Source organism: Ochlerotatus camptorhynchus, unplaced genomic scaffold, assembly GCF_037179485.1.
Source record: "Ochlerotatus camptorhynchus isolate MF236.1 unplaced genomic scaffold, CSIRO-AGI_Acam_v1.1 ptg000112l, whole genome shotgun sequence".
NCBI lineage: Eukaryota > Metazoa > Arthropoda > Insecta > Diptera > Culicidae > Ochlerotatus > Ochlerotatus camptorhynchus.
In genome coordinates, this window is record NW_027040602.1 from 1857384 (window position 1) to 1879086 (window position 21703).

General features: G+C 37.0%; 2 protein-coding genes across 3 annotated transcripts in view; both read right to left on the reverse strand.

The window, feature by feature from the left end:
- ndl (serine protease nudel) overlaps nt 1-17711 on the reverse strand; it is a 28382-nt gene extending 10671 nt beyond the window's left edge. The window contains exons 1-3 of the mRNA XM_065219830.1: nt 17684-17711; nt 1191-1325; nt 284-1123 (exon numbers count right to left, since the gene is read on the reverse strand). Of these exons, the coding sequence (XP_065075902.1) occupies nt 284-1123; nt 1191-1325; nt 17684-17711 (1003 nt within the window). The remainder of the gene's footprint in view (nt 1-283; nt 1124-1190; nt 1326-17683) is intronic.
- A 520-nt stretch (nt 17712-18231) lies between these two features.
- tna (tonalli) overlaps nt 18232-21703 on the reverse strand; it is a 200922-nt gene continuing 197450 nt past the window's right edge. For both annotated transcript variants that reach the window (XM_065219890.1, XM_065219891.1), the window contains one exon: nt 18232-20816. In XM_065219890.1, the coding sequence (XP_065075962.1) occupies nt 20679-20816 (138 nt within the window). In that variant the 3' untranslated portion in view covers nt 18232-20678. The remainder of the gene's footprint in view (nt 20817-21703) is intronic.

Below are 21703 nucleotides of genomic sequence, written 5' to 3' on the forward strand. Positions count from 1 at the left end.
GATGTCGACGTTGACGTTTTATGCAGGGCTTCAGTTATTGTTTGCTCTATAATCGTCGGGATGGGAGAAACTGTTGGATGAATCTCCCATGCTGGGTCGTCTATGGAATTATTTTCCATTTCATTCAGTGCTTCGTGCAGCTCGAAATTAAATGAATTCATAGTTGTATCTTCAAGAATCGGGACTAGTGATACAACTAAAGAGTCTTCATGTGCGTTTTGTGCTGGGGGAGTGCTGAATTCTATAGGGTTTACTTCAGTAACACTGGCAGCAGTAATATTACCATTCCCAATCTCAGTAGTCGTTTTTATCTCAGCAGGCGTAGTTGTCAACGGATCATCCTGTAGCGTCGTGCTATCTGTTGCTTGATCCAACATAGTAGGCAATGGCTTATCTTTCTTCGTCGTTTTTCCATCTCTCTCGTCTGATTCCATCGAATCTGAACTTAAGTGTTTATCTTCCAACTTTTTTTCCTTTTTCTTCGGAAAACTGTCACTCAGATCGCCCTTCAAATCACTGTCATATTTTCCCTTGAATTCATGGATCAAACTACTCATCTCTTTAAAATTGTGCTTGATCTCCTTTGACAACCGCTTCAGTTTCTCGTAGATTTTATCGCAATCCTGCTCATTCGGAGCTTCCTTCTTACATCGACTGTACTGGCTCTTTAATTCCTCATACTCTTTGGCGTATCGTTTCTCCCGTAAGCTTTGATCCTGCTCGGCATTTCGCTTCCTTCTACGTCTTTTTCTGAACGATTTGACTATATCGTTTCTATTCCCATCTCTCTCAGGGGGAGCAAAAACAATTTTCAAGCTCTGATTATTCTGCACCAATCGTTGCAGGGCTCCATCGATTCCCGTTCCAAGGTCAGCCTGACCCACATTTTCCTCCGATTCCTCACTCCTATCCAATTGATTATCGTCCAGCATTTTAATGCGGTTATCATCGTCGTTGTTAAGGTCCCGTTTCCGTCTGGATTTGTGCTCTTTTTCGAAGCCCATCAGGTGCATGGCACCAGTCACTAGGCGTTTCATTGGTTCCACCAGTACATCCGAGAGACTACTCTTGGAATGAGTCTCCCCTTGGAAGACAACCTGAACGGTTGGAGTGTGATTGGGAGCTGTAAAACACAATATTATCAGTGTCATGTCTACATTAATCAAGGTAGGTCTTTGCCATATACTTACTTATAAGTAAATTTGTGAGGAGTCCCATCAGTAGGGTAAATATGAACATGAAAGCAACAGCTGCCATCAGGAGCATGAGCAGCAGGCTTAGTCGATTGATGGACAGTCTCCGCTGTTCTGTGTTTTGGGTAGCATCTGAAAGAGAGTTCATCAATTCAAGTGTAACTATTGAAATCGACGTATCTGCTTTTGTAAACAATCACTTCAATCGACGATTTTTCTCAACGCAAACAAACACCATCATCAGGTAGGTGAATCTTTCCCCTACTAGTTGGTGTTGTTAGTTTCTGTGAGTGAGCTAGTAGTTAAGATTGAAGTGATTGTCTACAAAAGCAGATACGTCGATTTGAATAGTAACGCTTGAATTATTGTGAATCGTTTTGATTCTGAAATCATGTTCAAAATGTGAATAACATTGCGTTGAGGTCGGGTAGTTACTTCCCCTTTGTGAATTTGCCTTTTGTTTTGACCGCGAGTTCCTAGCAGTACCGCCTGGCCAACGCGTGCACCGAGCTGACCTACATTTTCGCGATTTTTGGAAACGATTTGGTCAGCATGTTTTGTACGTTATGTTGTTCGAAGCATTGTAGGTATATCGTATTCCTCGATTGAAGAAAAGTTCACCAATTTCTTGTCGCTGCTTAAATTTGCCTTTTGTTATTGTGAGTGTTTTGCATAACCTATGGACATTTGTTTGTATACATACACGCAATGCGGTAGTAGATTTTGTTTGCAAAACTTTGTCAAGTACGTTGTCACAGTTGATGTAAAATTCGCAGCTGTTTTATGCAGCTTTCATCTGTAAATTTGAGAAGCTTCCGTTTTCTTGTGTGAATGGTGGTTTTAGTGCGTTAGTATTACAACATTGTGAGTCAACTCTTCTCAACTTTATATCGGTCTAATTTGAGTTAAAGAATAAGGGGTGAATAAGTTTATTATTTTTATCACTCAGAATAAACCTAGTCCAAACCCGTCATTTCTGACGCTGAAGAAAGAGCCTCCTCATTTTGTTACCTTCTTACAATAGAAGAGAAGAGTTATTGAACTTTTTCTCAAAGGTGTATAGAAAAACGCTAAAAGGTAATGAATAAAAAGAAAGTTTTTCCAACAGTATAATTTCCATACGAACTTCAAACGGTTTGTGCACAGCTGTCAGCTTCTATCCAAATGAGTTTACATTTTGGGAGGCTGATCAAGATCCGATTTGGAACCGGTTAAGCTCTGAGAAACGAAAATCAAAAACATAAAATTTTGCATCAGTCTTGTGTGCAGTCCCTTCACAGCTATGGAACACTTCCATTTAAGGGGGGAGTACACTTTGATTTTTCAAAAAAAAAATGCATTTTTTTTTTGGCTTAAAATGTTCCTTGGGATGTATACCTTAATTTAGGAAAGACTCCAAGTCCGCCAGAATATTCCTTACCGCTTTACGAAGCGATTTCCTAAAACGTGTACCGGCGCGCTGAGAGAGCATTTGAGCGCATTAAACGCGTTTATCTCGAAACGGGGTTTTTCAAACTGGCGTGGGAAATAACTCTAACCAGTTATCATCAAATTTGAATATCGCCTAGGTTTTCTTGTTCAGAATTAAATTGTGCTTAGAAATACATATCCACATTTTCGATTTTGTCAAAAATGGATTTTTAATCCACGATTTTGTAAGCATTTTTAGGGTGAAAAAATGGACTTTTTTTTTCCTAAGGCCACAACTTTTGAAAAAAATAATTTAAAAAAAATCGGAATACGTATTTCTAACCAAAATTTCATTACTAATCAGGATTTTTCTTCGATTTATGTTCCAAGATCACATGGAAAGGAGTATTTTCCCACGCCGTTTTCCCACTTCCGCATGAGGACGCCCGCACGACCTGGTGCACCGGCCACGGGGAGACGCCAATCGAGTTCAAAAAAATACAAATTGTAGTTCGAAGGATGACTAATAAATAGGTTATAACATATTTGCCCTCCCGGAGTGTTTTATTGCTTACAAAAATTAACGAAAATGCCTTACTTTTTTGACGTTCAAAGTGTACTACCCCCTTAATTAGTACTAAATGGAAGTGTTCCATAATTGAACAGTTCCAGGCCAAATATCAACAAAAAATGAATTTTTAATTCAACCTTCTTCGATTTGCATAATTGCATAATTTGTATTCTATATTGAAAAAAAAAATTAATATAGAAAACTTAGGTTAAGTACAATTAAATTTTCAGTAAATCCATCTTAAAATAGAAAGATTAATGCTAGTATTCTTCTCATCAAACTTCAAAAATAGCCACACTCCGTTGTGAAAATTTTGAAATTTGATCAGAAGAATACTAGCATTAATCTATCTATTTTAAGGGGTGACCCTGACGTAGCGGTTAGCATCTATTCCTCTCACGCCAAAATCACGGGTTAAAATTTCAGCCCGGACAAATCATGTCTTCTTCTTCTTCTTCTTCTTCTTCTTATTCTGCGCATTTCAAGTTTATGGCTTATCGCATATAAGCGTATTGCCTGCTCTTAACTTAGTGCTCTAAATGCAGTTCTAAATACAGTTCCACAGTTATTTATTGAGAATTTGAATATTGTTGCAACACTACACAATGAAATCTTGATTGCTTGTAAAACTTATGAATTTTAGGTGGACAAAAAGGCGAACTAAGAGGTGGACGCCTGAGCTTTTCCACATTCATATCGCTGTGAAGCACCTGTAAACTCTAGGGGGAATTTATATCTGTAACCAGTTCGATTTTGTTTGCTAATCTGGTTAAAATGTCATATTTAATTATCTTAAAGATAAATCGTCCAGCTCAAACCTTTGTAGGGGTAAGAGGTGGGACCATCGTCATCCTTTTACAATAATACTCTATATACAAGCATGTCGCGAAAATTGCCAGCCCAAAAGATTCCCTTGATCAGACCGGGAATCGAGTCCGCCCCTCTGGCTTGGTTATACCGTGCCTTTACGACTAGGCTATTTGGCTCCTGCCTACAGACCAGTTTAAATCATTAACATTTTTCCGAGGGTCGGCAATTTTGTAGTTTGTATTTTGTTTTTCAAAATAGCGTCTTTTACATTTTTCAAAAAAAAAAATGCAGCACTAAAACGTCACTTCTGATCGAAATGACGGATGAGACAAAGTTGTTAAGAAAAGTATAGTTATTTTGAAAAAAATTACACGTCAATTTTAAAACTATTAAAGTCTAAAATATCTCAAAAAGCAATACTTCAATATTTATAATTTATTTAAAAAAAAGCTTATAAAAAAAACAAACTTTTTTAGTATTTAAAACTATGGACACTTGAAAATTGAAAAAAAATGGTAGAACATTAACTTTTAGTCATATTTAAAAACTTCTAGCTAACTCAAGGGTCAATCAACTCTGCACTCTGTGCCGAAGCACATCGTGGCACACTGCTCGGCACGTCATGGCACACGATGACAAGTATGACGCAAAATATAACATAAAACGGCATCACTGTTTTGTGTTCACATTTTGCCAATCGTTGCTAAGATTTACTTCTTTGTTTACTTCAAAGTAAAGTTGCCGATTTTCCAGCGAAATTGTCCCCAATCATAATAATAAGAGTATTGGTGGAAAAAATGAGACTTCTACTCCTCCTGGATTCCGCAGAACTGACTATACCCAGGGTTTTCCAGCTCTTCCGGGGACATCCAAAACCTCTGATGCCCCAATTTTAAGAACAGAAACCCCTGCTTCATCTGGGTTGTTCTCATTTGATGACATTGTGGACGGTATTCTCAAATACCTCAACATTTCTGATCCACTGAAAAGCATTGTCCTCACATTGCTTCCCACTGTGAAATCCTTCTTGAAGCAATTGACTTCAAAATGGCCCCTTCTTGCAGCTATCATCTCCTTCGATGGATAATTTTCCAAACGAGGTCGGGGATTTGATCACTGTTCTACAGTGGAATTGTCGAAGTCTTATTCGGAAATTAGATTCGTTCTAGTATTTAGTCCATAACAACAATTGCGATGCATTTGACCTCTGTGAAACATGGCTCTCTTCAGAAATTGATCTCCCTTTTTATGATTTTAACATCCCCTCCTCCACGTGAATCCTCACGATCCAGGAATCACGTGGAGGAGGGGTACTTTTGGGGATCAAAAAGTGCCATTCCTTCTATAGAGTGGATTTTCCCGCATTCCCCGGTATTGAAGTTGTCGCATGTCAGGCTACCATTAAAGGTAAGAGCCTTTGTATTGCTTCTGTATATATTGCTCCTAGAATCTCTGTTAATCGCAAACAACTTTTCGACATATGTGCGGTACTTCCCGCTCCATGGTTGTCATGGGAGATTTTAACTTCCACGGTACAGGCTGGGGGGAGCTGTACGATGATAACCGCCCAAGTAACAATCCAAATGCTTGGAAGATTTATTCTTATTTTATCATTGTTTTATCATAGCATCCCTTCCAGCCTGTGGTTGTATTACGGTTTTGTGTGCTTGTCATAAAATCAGGCCGTCAAGTCGTCTATAAAACTGTTTTATGACTACTAAATTAAAACTCAGACTTCATAGTTTTAACGGTAGCTGTAAGGTGGTTCTGCATCACTACTTATAACCGAAGAATAAAACCAAAACAAAACATACAATTATGTTTTATGGTACACTTTTTATGACCGATATAAAACTTGAAGCAGTCTTAGACCTTCATTAAAGCTTCATTACAACTATCATCTTTATAAGAGGCCTAAGATTCACAGATAAGAAATATACTGCTACAACAAAAAATACTCTGAAATTTTTTGTCATTATAAAAAACAAATCTATTCAGATATATGAAATGAAAACCCCTTCAGTGCTTCTGAACACGATGAAGATGAGACGATCGACAATATGAAACTCCTGGAGTAACTACAGTTATACGATCCCTACATAAGGCACAGTGCGGTGAAGGAGCTCTAAAAAATATTGAACAAGCGGCTTTCCGATACACTTCCGAAAGATCCACGAACCCTTCTTAAAGCAACGCCGACAGTTTCACTAAATCCGTTTGGAGATGGCCAGTATTGACATCACGGCTTTAAACCTTGTATTGAAAAAGCTTTTAGTGGATCCAATAAGCATTTCTTACATCTTGATTACAAGCGAAAATAGGAGGATCGCTTGGAATGTTGACTTTTTGACAGGTGGTCATGGTTTTTGTTTTGTTTTGATTCGCTGTACCGAATAAAACCAGCAAGCTAGTTATATAGCTTAAATATAACTTAACGCTCTCAATTTGGACTACGAAATGCTAAGATACAACCATTAGGTTTATGTTATGCTATAGAATTCCAATCTAGGAGAATATCTTATATTGAGGTATTTTTAAGGAGTAGCAAGTTATAACGAAAAAAAAATGTCGCCGTATGAACAAATTTCACACAGTTTGAGTAATTACGCTTTAATTGATAGGCAATAAAACACTTTCATACATCTATGTATAATTAAATAATATGTGACTGGTTATTGCTCAACAGTAGTAACAGTTTTGTACTAAATAGATAATCTTTGAATGGCTCTTTAATGCATGGTGCTAATGCAGACAAATTAAAAATATCCCTATATTGTAGTATTCATATGGCGCACTAAATTTATGCTCCTATTTGGTATAATAATCACCATAAATATTGCACGTATATGCTTTGAAGCATATACAGATTGGTTTAAAATTATAATAAAGTCGTCTTATTTTCAATGTACAATAATATCAGCCATTATTACCAACTGACAAGGATCATGATTTCACATCAAACATCGAAAGAATAAAACCACAATAAAATATTTCTCAATATTAACTATCATCCAAAAACCCCAACTTAAAACCTTCAAAGTTGTCAAAATGTTTTGCGTATCATGTTTTATCAACTTCTTCAGGAGCGATTTATGCGGTTGTAATATAGTTTTATGGTAGTCATTAGAAGGCTGTTAAAACTTTCTGACCTGGAGGAGGTTTTATGTTTTCATTTTTAACAATCACTGTGTGATAAAACTGACATAAATCCTATGCTCCTAAAGTAGTTCGCATATCAAGTTTTAATGACTGCATTAAAACTGGGCCAATTGGCCATGACATGGCTGTATTGCGGTTCTCAGGAGATTGTTAAAGCAATGTGGTCGTCAGTGAAGGTTTTATAATTTGGTTATATCAACTGCTATAAAACTTAAATAAAACAAAAATTGTTGCTTGGGCGTTCTACTTTGATCTCTGCGACAACTTCAACATGACAATACTTAACAATGGAGAAGTAACACGTTTGGCTGGTCCATCCTCGAATGGTAGCAGATTAGACCTCACCTTTTGCTCCAATTCACTATCGTTGGATTGCACTTGGCATGTAATCCAGGATCCGCACGGTAGTGATCATCTGCCGATCAAAATTTCGATTGCCAGTGGGTTCAACTCGTCAGAATCCGTTAACGTCGCGTATGATCTAACCCGTAACATCGATTGGACTAAGTTCCAATCCGGGATAGACGATACAGTATCGTCAATGGAAGAGCTTCCGCCGTTGGAGGTATATAATTTCCTATCTATTCTCATCGTCGACAGCGCACTTCAAGCTCAAACACGACCGGTGCCGCGATCGTCAATTCGTAAGAAAACACCATCGCTCTGGTGGGATCAACAATGCACGGAGGTTTACCGTAAAAAGTCCGACGCGTTTAAACTTTTTCGGAAACGCGGAACACGCGAGCATTTCGACGCATACACATCTCTTGAACGCGAACTCAAGAGCCTCATCAAGGCCAAAAAAACGGGGTTACTGGCGGCAGTTTGTAGACGGATTGTCGCGCGAAACGTCTATGAATACGCTTTGGAGTACGGCGCGAAGAATGCGTAACCGGTCTACTAACAACGAAAGCGAGGAATGCTCGGATCAATGGATTCTTAAATTCGCGCGAAAAGTGTGTCCGGATTCCGTGCCGTCGCAGTTGATTCCTCGCGAAACCACGAATTCGGTAGACGAAATCAGTCAGCCTTTTTCAATGGTGGAACTTTCACTCGCTCTCGTTTCGTGTGGCAATTCTGCCCCGGGATCTGATAGAATCAAGTTCAACTTGCTGAAAAACCTCCCAGACGTCGCTAAGAGGCGCATGTTGAACTTGTACAATCAGTTCTTGGAGCTCAATATTGTTCCCGACGATTGGAGACGAGTGAGGGTGATAGCCATTAAAAAGCCTGATAAACCCACGTCGGATCACAATTCGTATCGGCCCATCGCGATGCTGTCGTGTATTCGGAAATTGATGGAGAAAATGATCCTTTTTCGCCTCGACAAATGAGTTAAGACGAACCACCTTCTTTCAGATACTCAATTTGGTTTCCGTAGGGGTAAGGGAACGAACGACTGTCTCGCGTTGCTTTCCTCGGAAATTCAGTTAGCTTTTGCTAAGAAAGAGCAAATGGCTTCTGTGTTCTTGGATATCAAGAGGGCTTTTGATTCAGTATCCGTTGAAGTTGTTTCAGAGAAACTCCACGCTTGTGGATTGTCTCCATTAATGAATATTAATAATTTTTTGTACAATTTGCTGTCAGAAAAACATATGAGCTTTTCTCATGGAAACTCTACAGCTTTTCGATTTAGCTACATGGGTCTCCCCCAAGGCTCATGTTTAAGCCCCCTTTTGTACAATTTCTACGTTAGAGAAATTGATGTCTGTCTTAGTGACAATTGCACGTTGAGACAACTTGCAGATGATGGCGTAGTGTCTATCACAGGGCCAAAACTGTTGGTCGAAATGTAAACAATGATTCAGTGTGATAATCAGCTGTTTAAACGTCATCATAATACTAGTCTTATATGAAAGGGGCGACCCTAAACTTTCGTTTGGTGAGTGTTCCAGCGAAACTTATTTGTTTTTAATAAGTTATTCTTCCAGAGGCACCGTGAAAACAAAAGAATAAAATGATGTGAAGAAATTTTCAACCAGTCCAAATGGATTCCTTAAACTTCTTTCGAATCGTTGCTACAGAATTTGAATCATTCGTTTATAAGTTTCATTAACCTTTATGAAATCTCTTTGATTAGTGGGATATTTTTTTATCTTGTTCTTTATTTGGAATGCTCAATCGCGTTAGGTTTACGGAGCCGATAATTCATTGTTTTTAACAAAATTCATTTATTTCTATGTCTAGTAGAAGTTGGGCCGAGTACTCGTGGCCAGGGCTGGCAAATGTCATTTTCAATGAAAGATCTCAAGCGACTAAGTTGGTCGTTTTTCCTAGGAAGCATAGCCCAGCACAACCGAAGCTTCAACTTTTGGGTAAGCCTATCACTCATCCATGTCTTTCAAATATCTTGGGTCGGGTTCGATTCTAAATGCACCTGGAGATCCCACATTGAGTATCTGAGACGAAAATGCCAACTAAGGATCAATTTCCTTCGATCAATTACCGGATCGTGGTGGGGAGCCCATCCACAAGATCTTCTGACGTTGTACCGGACAACGATTTTATCGGTTTTTGAGTACGGTAGTTTTTGCTTCCAGTCGGCAGCTAAAACGCACATCATCAAGCTGGAACGGATCCAGTATCGTTGTCTTCGTATCGCGTTAGGATGCATGCACTCGACTCATACTATGAGTCTCGAAGTGCTGGCGGGCATGTTGCCACTATCCCTCCGATCTCTGCGGCTCCTCACCCGTTGCGAAGTAATGAACCCACTGGTGATCGAAAACTTTGAGAAGCTTCTGGAGCTAAATCCTCAAACATGTTTTATGACTTTGTACCACCTATATTTAACACAGGATGTCAGCCCTTCAAGAAATATTCCCAATCGTGTAGTCTTCTCCAATTTCGGCAATTCACTGAATTTCGATTTATCTATGACGCAGGAAATCCGCGGAATTCCAGAGCATCATCGTCCTATGATTGCTCCGTCATTATACGCTGCAAAGTTTGGCCATGTTGATTCTGCAGGCTATCCGTTCCATTAGGCCGGTAACCCAACTAACAATTTTAGCTGCAGACTAGCTTATACAGCAGAAAATTGCCTTATGCAGCTAATTTTTGTCTGTATAAGCTGATCTGCTGCTAAAATTGTTTGTTGGGAAGGCACTTCTCGTATTTTCTCTTGAAAATACGAGAACTGCTTAGTGCTTTATCCGTGCGCTCTTTCGTCATCACCTTCGCGTGGGTACCTTCACATTGCAATTAGAGATGAACTAGCCTAAGGCTAAAAATCTCTTAAATAAAGAAAAAAAAAAAAAAAAAAAAAAAAAATTTGGGCAATGAGAAGGCGGATTCACTTGCGAAGGTATAGCGCCCACCTTTATGACATTTACGATCGACAAATCGCCTACAGTGAATTTTTCTCTATTTATCGTCAGCAGTCGCTCGTTAGCTGGCAACATCAATGGAGTGAAGGTAGCTTGGGACGATGGCTAAATTCAATTATCCCTAAGGTGTCGAAGTTTGCATGGTTCAAAGGGTTGGACTTGGGTCGAGACTTCATACGCGTGATGTCTCGTCTCATGTCCAATCACTATTGTCTGAACGCTCACTTGTTCCGTGTGGGGTTGGGAGACAGCAATCTCTGTGAATGTTGACAAGGTTACCAGGACGCTGATCACATCCTTTGGTCTTGTGCAGAGTATCGTGGAGTCAGATCACATTTTTATGATTCCCTTCGGGCTCGAGGTAGACAACCTAATGTTCCAGTTCGGGATATTTTGGCGAGACGCGATCTGGAGCTTATGAAACTCATATATGTTAACTTTAAGGATATTAACCTAAGATTGTAAGTTTGGTTAACCTTGTGTTTAGTTTGTATTTTGTACGTGTGGAGTTTTTTTTTCAATGTTTGTTTTCTAGATGAATAGAAATAATTTCATGCTTTAGGATTAATTAAATAGTTGTATCGTAAACCACATTTCAAACCTCCTTCTTCCCTTTTCCCATCCAAACAATTGTAAATCTCCACTAACCTCGAGACAACCGCGAGTACTCGGTCCAGTTCCTTTAACTTTAAATTTAAGACAGTAATAATGTATAACGCAAAGGATAACTCGGCTCTGTAAAGTTTATTCGATTGAGCCTGTACAAATAAAGTAATTATAAAAAAAAAGAAAAAAAAAATTGTTTAGCACGTACGCAGTCAGAGTTGTGAGTGTTCATACGTGATGAGAAGAATCAAAAGAATCAAAGCAACTGAACTTTGGATTTGGATAAATTTCGGGTAAACCATAAAACGGAGTATCACAAATGTAAAAGTTCTTATCAAAAAAAGTTCTGTTTTCGATAGTTCCTTCTTATTCAAATATAAGACATTAAAACAGGAAACCCAAATCGATATGAAAATACCTACTTTGTGAATTTAAACTCCGTTTTCTCATCAATTGTGCGTGCTTCAAAAAATCTTACTAGACGTATGTATTCAGGAAGGTCTATTCAACCAAATTCAAGCCTAATATTCAAAGAATGAGCCAAAATCCATCTTGGCTAAACATAAAAAGCAAATTTTTATAAAAAAAAGTACTTTGTTAATTAAAACCGGAATTCAGCAAGGTCCATTCTATAAAATCCAAGCTTATTTTTCAAAGATATGAGCCGAAATGTAATTTGGCAGAACAAATAAACCAAATTTCTATGAAAATACGTATGGATTCAGCAATTCTATAAGATCCACGACTATTTTCAAAGAAAGGAGCCGGAATCCAACTTGATTGAACAGGAAACACAAATTTCAATGAAAACACGTACATTTGAGAATTTAAACCCATTTTTCTAAAAAATTGTGCATGCTTCAAAAAATATACCATCACGTATGGATTCAGCAAGGTCCAGTCTATAAAATCTCAGCCTATTTTTCAAAGGACGGAGCCAAAATCCAACTCTGCTGAACAGTAAACCTGAACTTCCATCAAAATACGTATTTTAGTGAATTTAAACTCGGTTTTCACAAAAATTCAAAAATTCAACCCTGACGTATGGATTCAGCAAGGTCCATTATATAAAATTCAAGTCAATTTTTCAAATATCGGAGCCAAAATTCAACTTGGCAGAATAGAAAATCAAAGTTTCTATGACAATCAGGGCTCTACATTTTCGAAGCTCTAAAATGAACTCGTGTTTTGTTTCTCTCATACATACGTGTTCGACGCTTCATTTCTCTATAACGCCTAGCTAGACTATCAGCAAGAAACGAAAATAGCCATCATTATTCATAGACGAATCAAACATAAAATTCTTTCTTCATTTGAAACCAAAGTTTTTGAAACTTTGGGGGTTTCTGTTGAAACAAAATTTGGACAACTTACGATTATAGCTGCCTATTTGCCATTCCAATGCGTAGGCCAGCAAAAGAATTTTCTCAAGGGTGACCTCCAGAAACTTACCCGTCATAGGTCTAAATTCTTCATTATTGGTGATTTTAATGCAAAACACCGCTCATGGAATAATGCTCAAAGCAATTCCAATGGTAATATTCTGTTTGATGATTGTTCTGCAGGTTATTACACACAGCCCAACATGCTTTTCTTCTGCAAGAAATCCCTCCACTATTGATTTGGTCTTAACTGATTCATGTCAACTTTGTAGCCAATTGGTTACCCATGCTGACTTCGGTTCTGATCACCTTCCAGTAACTTTTGAAATATCCCAAGAAATAATTTCTAATCCCAACAGCTCTACTTTCAATTACCATAGAGCTAATTGGGAGCGGTATCGAACATTTATAGAATATAACTTCGATCCAAACATTCCTTTGCAAACCAAAGATGAAATTAATTATGCTCTTGAATCTCTGACTACTTCTATAGTTGAAGCAAGAGCTGCCTCAGTACCAAAATGCGAGGTTAAATTCGATTCAATTATAATAGACGACGATCTTCAGCTCTTGATCCGTCTTAAAAATGTCCGTAGGAGACAATATAAAAGAACACGCGATCCTGCCATGAAAGTTATCTGGCGGGATTTGCAAAAACAAATTAAAAAGCGACTCTCTGCCCTGAGGAACAAAACTTTTGAAAATAATATTTCTAAATTAGACCCGAGTTCCAAACCCTTTTGGAAACTCACAAAAATTTTGAAAAAACCTCAAAAGCCTATTCCAGTGCTTAAAGAAGGTGGTAAAATTTTGATCACAAATTTGGAAAAAGCTCAGAAACTTGCTAAGCAATTCGAGAGTTCCCATAATTTCAGTTTGGGTCTTACTAGTCCTATTGAGAATCAGGTTGCTCGGGATTTTCTGAATATTTTCTCTCGGGAAAATATTTTTGATGATTCCTGGGGGACTGATTTGGACGAAGTAAGGTCTATAACTAAAAATTTTCAAAATATGAAAGCTCCAGGTGATGATGGAATTTTCTATATCCTCATCAAAAAACTCCCAGAGAGTACTTTGTCTTTCTTGGTAAAATTATTTAACAGATGTTTCCATTTGGCATACTTTCCTGATAAATGGAAAAATGCAAAAGTTGTTCCAATTTTGAAGCCGGATAAAAATCCAGCTGAAGCTTCTAGCTACCGTCCAATAAGTTTGCTTTCTTCAATAAGTAAACTTTTTGAAAAGATAATTTTGAATAGAATGATGCTTCACATCAATACGAACTCAATTTTTGCAGATGAGCAGTTTGGATTTCGCCATGGGCATTCAACTACTCATCAACTCTTAAGAGTTAACAATTTAATTCGTTCAAACAAATCTGAAGGCCACTCAACTGGAGTTGCTCTTCTAGACATAGAAAAAGCATTCGACAGTGTTTGCAATGAAGGTTTGATTGCTAAATTGAAAAAGTTTAATTTTCCACTTTATATTATGAAATTAGTTCAAAATTATTTAACTGACAGAACTCTTCAAGTAAATTATCAAAATTCCAAATCCAATCGACTACCTGTTAGAGCAGGAGTTCCTAAGGGTAGCATTCTTGGGCCTATATTGTATAACATTTTCACTTCGGACCTCCCTGATTTGCCTCAGGGTTGCCACAAATCTTTGTTCGCTGATGACACAGGCATTTCCGCTAAAGGAAGAAGTCTTCGTGTTATTTGCAGCAGACTTCAGAAAAGTTTAGATATTTTCTCTTCTTATTTACAAAAATGGAAGATTTCTCCCAACGCTTCCAAAACTCAACTTATAATATTTCCACATAAGCCTAGAGCTTCGTTTTTGAAACCTAGTAGTAGTCACATAGTCACTATGAACGGAGTTCCAATTTCCTGGTCAAACCAAGTGAAATATCTTGGATTAATACTTGACCAAAAATTAACTTTTAAAGATCACATTGAGGGCATTCAAGCCAAATGTAACAAATATATAAAATGTTTGTATCCTCTTATAAACAGGAAATCCAAACTTTGCCTGACGAATAAACTTCTAATATTTAAACAAGTTTTTAGACCGGCCATGCTTTACGCTGTGCCAATATGGTCTAGTTGCTGCACTACCAGGAAAAAAGCACTTCAAAGGATTCAGAACAAAATTCTGAAAATGATTTTGAAGTGGCCTCCCTGGTACAGTACAACCGAAGTACATAGAATTTCGAATGTTGAGACTTTAGCACAAATATCCAACAAAATAATTAATAATTTCAGGCAAAAATCGTTGCAATCCTCAATTGCAACGATTAATTCCCTTTATACTTAGATAAGATTTAGTTTTAGTTTTTAGTTTTAAGATATCAATTGTTATACTGACATGCAGGTTAAAAAACCTGTTTAAAATACTGAATTGCCAAGACATGAACAATGTAAAAACACTTAGATATATATCATAACAATTAAGGCTGGTACGTTACTGCAGTAACTGGAGCACCTAGGTTAAAATGAAATGTAATTTATTTTGAATTTGGAACAAATAAAGAGTTAAAAAAAAAAAGAAACGAAAATAAAAAAGCAGGACGCTTAGAAGGAAAGGCTGGCTGTGGAACTTCTCGTCGTTGCTTTGCTCATCGCTTTCAATGTAACTAACGTCGATTTTCTAGTTAAACGAAACCTCATTTTGGCTTTCATTCCCCTTTCACGAACACTCTATCACCGCTCTTTCAATTTGTTCAAAATGCGTTATGTCCCGTTTTCGATAATTTTTTTTAGATAAATATATGGATGGAAGATAAATTAAAAATATTACGTGTAATCTTCAAGTGTTTTCACGTGAGAAATGCTTCAAATGCGTTATTTCATTTTCCGTCATATACGTCATGAAACCTCTGTTGATGTGTTTCATGAAAGAGAAAACTATCAAAGTCGAGCGCTTTTTCGCTCATCCGTTTCACCAAAGCTTGAAAGGAAGATCAATGGAGCGACGGGAGAAAGAGAGACAAGCGATTGAACATTTGTTTGTGCACGCCGACTGAGGTTCTAGAATGCTGCGAAGCTGTTCGACTTTAACAGAAAAAGAAAGCCAGCAGTCTCTTCATCGCATCGATTTGGTCGATTGAAGCTGATATTGTGACGCCCTGATGACAATACGTACTTTTGTGAATATTAACTCGGTTTTCTCAAAAAATGAGAAATTCAACCCTCACGTATGGATTCAGCAAGTTCTATTCTATAGAATACAAGCCTATTTTTCAAAGATAGGAGCCAAAATTCAGTTCGGTAAAACAGAAAAATCTAATTTCTATGAAAATACCTACTTTTGTGAATATTAACCAGGTTGGTCCTTCACGTACGAACTCAGCAAGTTCCATTCTATAAAATCCAAGCACAAATTTCAAACGATAGAACCGAAATCTAACCTGGCTTCGAAAAAATCTACCATCACGAACACACTTAGATTTTTTTACCGAGATGGGCACCACCAAGCAGGTCGAGATTCAGCTAAAAAACGGGAATTTTGCCGAGATCTCAGTTAACAAACATATTTTTGCTGAATTTCCAGCAAAATAAAATGCCAAGCTGCTCGGTGGTGCCCATCTCGGCAAAAATTTTTTTGTGTGTATGAACTCACAAAGGACTGTTCTATAAAATCCAATAGTGTTTTTCAAAGGACGGAGCCAAAATCCAACTCGGCTGCCGAAGAAACTCAAATTTCTATAAAAATAAATACTTTTGTGGATGTAAAACCACTTTTCTCAACAATTGTGCATGCTTAAAAAAATCTACCTCAGGTATGAAATTAAAAGTTAGTTAAATTACTTCAGTAAAGCTCAGCCTAACATTAAATATGCTTCAATTACTCATAAGAAATGTTTGGACTACCTAAGGTAAGGTTGGACTCCGTTTGGAAAATTTAAGCTCAAAAAAGTGTCGGTTCACTTCGGAAAACTCTCCTCACTTTTAGGAAAGTCTGTGTCCTTGCCAAATACCAAAGCAGTTAACAAAAATCCAGGGCTCACTTAGGAAAATGTTAAACCCGTTCCGACAAGTTTGGATTCAGTTCGGAAAAAGTTGAATCAATGCAGGAAATCTTGGATTCATTTAGGAAAGATATTAAATCAGCTAATGTGGCCTCACTCCAGAAAATACGAAACCAATTCTTTAAAGCTTGGGTTCGGGATCCTTCAGGAAAGCTTTGACAACTTTAAAAAGGATTGAATTAGATAACAGAAAGACTCAGTTAGAAAAATGTTGATGACTTAATCGACTCAGTTTTGAATCTGCTTTGAAAAGTGTCATCTCTATTAGGAATTTCATGAATCGTTTCTGATTTAGTCTCACTTCTAAGAAATTTAAACCAATTTGAAAAGATTGCATTTAACTCGGAAATTGTTGAATCACTGTAGAATAGAGTTGAAACATTAAGTAGCATTGCAGCAGGTTTGTAAGCTAAGAAATTTAGATCGAATGCGAAAATCGGGCTGGGCACATCGTAACAATGTCGGATAACGACCCAATGAAAATGGCTCTTGGTAGCGACCCGATTGGAACAAGACGAAGATTTGCGCAGCGAACAAAAGGGATCGATCAGATTGAAGGGGGCTTACTTAGTGAGTTGCCAAACAAGATTTGGAATGATTTCAATAAAATCCATTTTCAACAACTAAAACCGGTTGATCCGATTTCAAGGACCTGTTATGCCGTACAGGTCTAGTACCAATTTATGAAAAAAATCTGTGAACGAACATGGTGATATTCTAAGACAAAAGACAAACTTGAGATTTGTTCCGGCCTTATTATGAGTATTGGACGATAAGAACAGCTGATTATGTTTTTGGAGCCGAGTTATTTACGAATAATATCTCCAAATGACAAAAGACAAGCGTTCAACGAGCCGAACGATAATGGTGCGTTCCTACACTAATGACACACTTAAACAGTTTTCCTGTTCGTTCGCGAGATTTAGTTATAAAAAAATAATTCAGAATTCACTTTCCAGACAACAGCTTTTTCAGAAACTGTTTTGAAACGTCTGTTCAACGAATTTAATTTTAGTAGAGCTGTTTAATTTCAAACTTGAAGCCTATACATTTGGCGTAATTCTCCATCACCATCAACATTTTCAACATCGTGCCTCTATTGCATAACCACATTATTTGAGATTCGTTAATTTTGAAAATTATGTTCAAAACTTCCTAGAACCTCGTGCACTTCTCTCAGCGAAACTTACCTTCTGAAACTGTTTTGTTGGTATCCATTATGGAGAAATCTAATGTGTGATTACTGTTTCCACTCCTTCCTGTTTTAATGATGTCAATGGGTTCTTATATTTTGTACATATGCAGTACAGACTTCACTTGTTTCGTTCACTGATTCACTAGTACATACAACAGAATATCAACGATTCATCTTTAAGTTTTGTCTCGCTTCTCAACACAACGTTCAACTCAAACGATTCACGACGAACATCCGACCGGTAAGCTTTCCGCGTGGCACCAAGCTTGTGAAGTATGTTCCGTTCCGTACCGCGACCGAGTCAGAACTGCCTTGGGAATAATGTGCCCCACTCGCTATACCGTTCATTCCGTACCGAGCTGACCATTTCGTGCAAAGCCCAGCAATAATGCGCCCCGATCGGCGCAGCAACAGCTTGTTTTGGTTTTGTGCACTTCCTGCATAAACACAGTTCGCATGTTTCTTTGCTTTGTTTTGGTGATGGAAATGTAGGGAATGCGAAACGCTGCCAGGTGGCAGAATGAATAAAGGCTGAAGTCAGAATTTCATTATCATTTTTTAAACCATTTTGCTTTTTATTATTTTCAAAATTTGTTTTCCTTTTCTCATAGTTGTTTTTGTTTTTATCTTAAATATAATTAATTTAAAGTTAATATTTTCAATTACTTTTTGCCGTTCTGTTTTTTTTTTGTTTGTTTTACACTTCACTAAACCACTTCAATTGTGTTGCTTTTCGTGGTTTTTCTCGTGACTTCTTCAATATAGACAATATGTACAAAATAATACAGAGGGAGGGAGAGGGCTGGGGAAACTTAATGAACTATGTGTAACCTTGCTGATTTCTGTGTTGCATTTAAATCCTTCCTTCGGTGTGCGGGGAGAAAAATAAAGAACCGATGCGAGGGGAGAATTCAATCGATTGTTTTCAACAAGAGCCGCATTTTTTCCTTGATTAAAATTGTGAATGGAAAGGTGTCATGTGTGTGTTTAAAAGTTTGCTTTCATCCTTCACTTTGCTGAGTAAAATAGTTGCATTTTCGTTCGGAAATTTCAATCATTTGCTAGTTTCTTTTTCTTAATTTTGATTCACTTTTCGTTCATATGATTAAGTTTCTTTCTTTTCTTCTGATTATTCCAAACCTTCCGTATCAATGTTTTTTTTTTACTGATTTGTTTTTAAGTTGTCGTTTAACTGCTTTTGTTGTAAAATATACTTGATCAATGTTTGACAATTTTTAAGATTTAATTTTAAGTGACTATCACGTTGTAAAAATTTTGCTTTCTCTGCATGGGATGATAGTGGTTTTTAATTTTCAGGAAACAGAAAATGATTAACTATGGTCGCGCATGGTGGTTGGTTAGGATTTTTGTTTGCTAAATTAAATAAAAGAAAATAAATAACTATCTGCTTAGGCTTGGAACTTTCTTACGCGAGAGAGGAACCACATGAATGGTTCTCTTTTCGAGGTTTAGAATGTTTCTTTTTTTCCCGTTACCAAGGCAACGGAATCAACAGAATTCGGATTGAAGCGAACGAAGATTGACGATGGGGCGATCGGGGGGAAACGAAAGTGTGACGATTCTTGTCCCCGATGATGATGATGATGATGATGGTGATGATGGTGATTGCTGGGAAAGGAACAAATGCTGGTACTGATTTTTGCTGTCCTCAACTTGGTTTGAAATATATAAAAATACTGGCCTCGCGCTGGCGCCATCTTGATTGATCGATTCATTGTTGTCTACTTGTTTTGTTTACTTTACAATAAAATCAAAGGTCACTACGTTGAAGCCGTTTATTTTCTATTACTTTTTTTTTTCTTTTAATCAATTAATAGGTCTTTGTTTGTGATTCTTTGTTTACTTTTCATTTGCTGATGTTTTTTTATCTCAATTTTACGTCAATATTCGTCCAGATTGTATTAGGTTTGATCGAAATACAGATCGATTAATTTGATTACGCTACAAACATTTAAGAGAGCGAAAATTATAACCATTTTTTTTTTATTTTGTGTGAATGTGTGAGTGTGTGTGTTATGTTTTTCTTTGCGTGTATAGTAATTGGATTTCCTTTGCTATCAATTAAATGTCTGCTGGTTTTCTTGACTTCAATGCATATGTTTTGTATGTGTATGTGGATGTGTTAATGTGTGTGTGTGTCTGTCCGTGTATGTGAGTGACTTAGTTTAAATTTAGTTAGTAATGTGTTTTGCTTTAATATATTAAATTTATATATAATAGTTTCTTAATTCTTTTGTACATTTTTGATTAAAATTTAATATCTTTAAGTTTAACATTTCGCTTAAACAATTCTCTTATTTTCCTCCATTAAATCATTTATTTAAGATCATTTTTATCTCTATAAAACAGAGTCGATCCATTTTTCCCCGGAAAACTAAGGTTCAAATAATATACTAAACATGTTCGTTTTTCTTTTGTACAAAATAAATAATTTCCTTTTTACAAAAAGACTAAAAACTATTTCATGGAAAATAAATATTCAATTTAAAAACTTATGCCATAAGCATGTGGTTCTTTTTCGTCTCGAAAAAGCAGTGTTAAGGGAGAAGAGGGAGGGGGAGGTCCAAAAACCATTTTTGACTATCACTTTCCAGGTCCTTTCCTTTGTTCCTTTCATTATCCGTTTCTGGTTTGTTTGTTTGTTTGTTTTCTTTTTGTGTGTGTAAACATTGTTCATTAACTTAGGTTAGCGCCACGTTCGAAATCACATTTCATACATTTTGCTTAAATAGTATCCCTCTTTTTCTTAGGACAAAAACAAACAATCATCTTCTGCTTCACCTTTCCACTAGCTTCGATAAACAATTTTGACAGCTTAGCAAAATTTCCGTATCCATTTTCGCTAAAGTTGTGAGTTGAAAGAACAAAAAACAAAACCCATCACATTTCAGCTTGCATTATTTTCGTTTGTTTGCATTTCCGGCTCGTCCTGCCATGGTCTGCTATGGTCACACTGCTGGCATGCGGCCCTAGTCGAACAGTGCTGCCAGAATGTCGTCGCTGTTGGCATTGTTGCTGGAACCACTCGAGGGTGGCGTATTGAGGTCCGGTGGTGGATCCAGGTAGGACAGCAGCTCCATCGGGTCCACTACGTTGTCTGGAAGAAGCTATTTTGTGTGGGATAAGAGAGAAGTGGATGTGATTAATTTATTTCGAATTGTGAATGATTGATCGGGATCTTTTGGTTTTTGTTCGTATGAAATCTGAACAACTGATGCAAAATTTGAAATTTTTGCTCCACAGTGTTCAAACGGCTTGAAATCGGGTCCTGGTAAGCCTCCGAATGTTTAAACTCTTTTGATAAGAAACTGACTTGGCACAAACCATTTGAAGTTTATATGGAAATTGCTATGGGAAAACAAATCTTTTTGTTCATTGTCTTTTAGCTTTTTTACATATTATACTGTTAACAAATTCTATTGCTATTCTTATGGGAATTTTTATCAGCTATAACTTTGCAAGGTTTTTCAGCCAAACGTCAAATTAAATAGTTATTAATTGTTCGAGAGATTGATAATCTTATGGCAAGATTAAGCAATTGTATTGTGGGCAACACTGTATTCTGCAGTGTGACATAGTAGCCATGATTTTTGTCCTCTATTCTACGCACCATAAACACCAATGTTGCCTGCTGAACAGTTGATTGAGCATAATCATAAGACATCAGTGACATGAATAATTAATAATTTTGGTTCCTTACGTTTGATCGAATAGTGGTCTTCAACAAAGTTGTAGTTGAGAAAATTTTCAACAAACTCATTTATATTTCTTTATTGTAGAGTAAACTGGTGAATTTTGAGATTGGTTTGAACCGAAATTACGGTTTCCCCTTAGTAATTCCCATATAAACTTCAAATGGTTTTTGCCAAGTCAGGTTCTCACTAAAGGAGTTCAAATTTTGGTAGGATAATGGATAGTGGTGCGAAAATTTGAAATTTGAAATTTGAAATATTCCAATTTCTGCATTACCTTAATTCTAGATGTAGGTATATTA